This window comes from Nestor notabilis, unplaced genomic scaffold (genome assembly GCF_000696875.1).
Source record: "Nestor notabilis isolate BGI_N333 unplaced genomic scaffold, ASM69687v1 scaffold22870, whole genome shotgun sequence".
Classification (NCBI taxonomy): domain Eukaryota; kingdom Metazoa; phylum Chordata; class Aves; order Psittaciformes; family Psittacidae; genus Nestor; species Nestor notabilis.
The window spans coordinates 2,427-2,883 of NW_009910991.1; the positions used below are offsets into that span (position 1 = coordinate 2,427).

At 62.1% G+C, this 457-nt stretch overlaps 1 protein-coding gene across 1 annotated transcript in view; it reads left to right on the forward strand.

Annotated features, from left to right (window-relative positions):
* The window catches only part of WSB2 (WD repeat and SOCS box containing 2), a gene marked incomplete at its 5' end in the record, with an annotated part of 3,496 nt that overhangs the window by 2,163 nt on the left and 876 nt on the right, over positions 1 to 457 (forward strand). Inside the window, one exon of the mRNA XM_010012622.1 lies at positions 1 to 24. This exon is cut by the window's left edge and continues 8 nt beyond it. Within this exon, the coding sequence (XP_010010924.1) occupies positions 1 to 24 (24 nt within the window). The remainder of the gene's footprint in view (positions 25 to 457) is intronic.

Sequence of the window (457 nt, forward strand, 5' to 3'; positions counted from 1 at the left end):
CCTGGCCACGGTGGCAGAGGACAGGTCAGTGAACCCCCTTGGGGACCTCCAGTGGGAAGAAGGTCCCAGGACACCACTAAAAGGAACCAGGAGCTCAGGATGTGCCAGTGGGGAGCAGACCTTGTGTGGCAGGTCCCCACCCATGCCTGGTGTTAAGGGGAAAGGGCAGGATGCCTGGGACACCATGGCTGGGAAAGGGGTAGCAAGGTCAGGGCACTGTCACCCCTCTGAGCTGCAGCCCATGTGCTGTGTGCTGTGCCCCCCTTGCTGTGCCCCTCAGCACTGTCCCTTGCTCTGTCTGCATCCAGCTCAGCTCTGCAGGGGGCAGTGCCACCCGGTTTGGAGCAATGCTAAGCACAGCTTAAGGCTGGGCAGAGACTGGATGGAGCAGCCCTGAGGAGGACTTGGGGTGTTGGGGGAGGAGAAGCTCCCCATGACCCGGCTTCAGTGGGTGCTG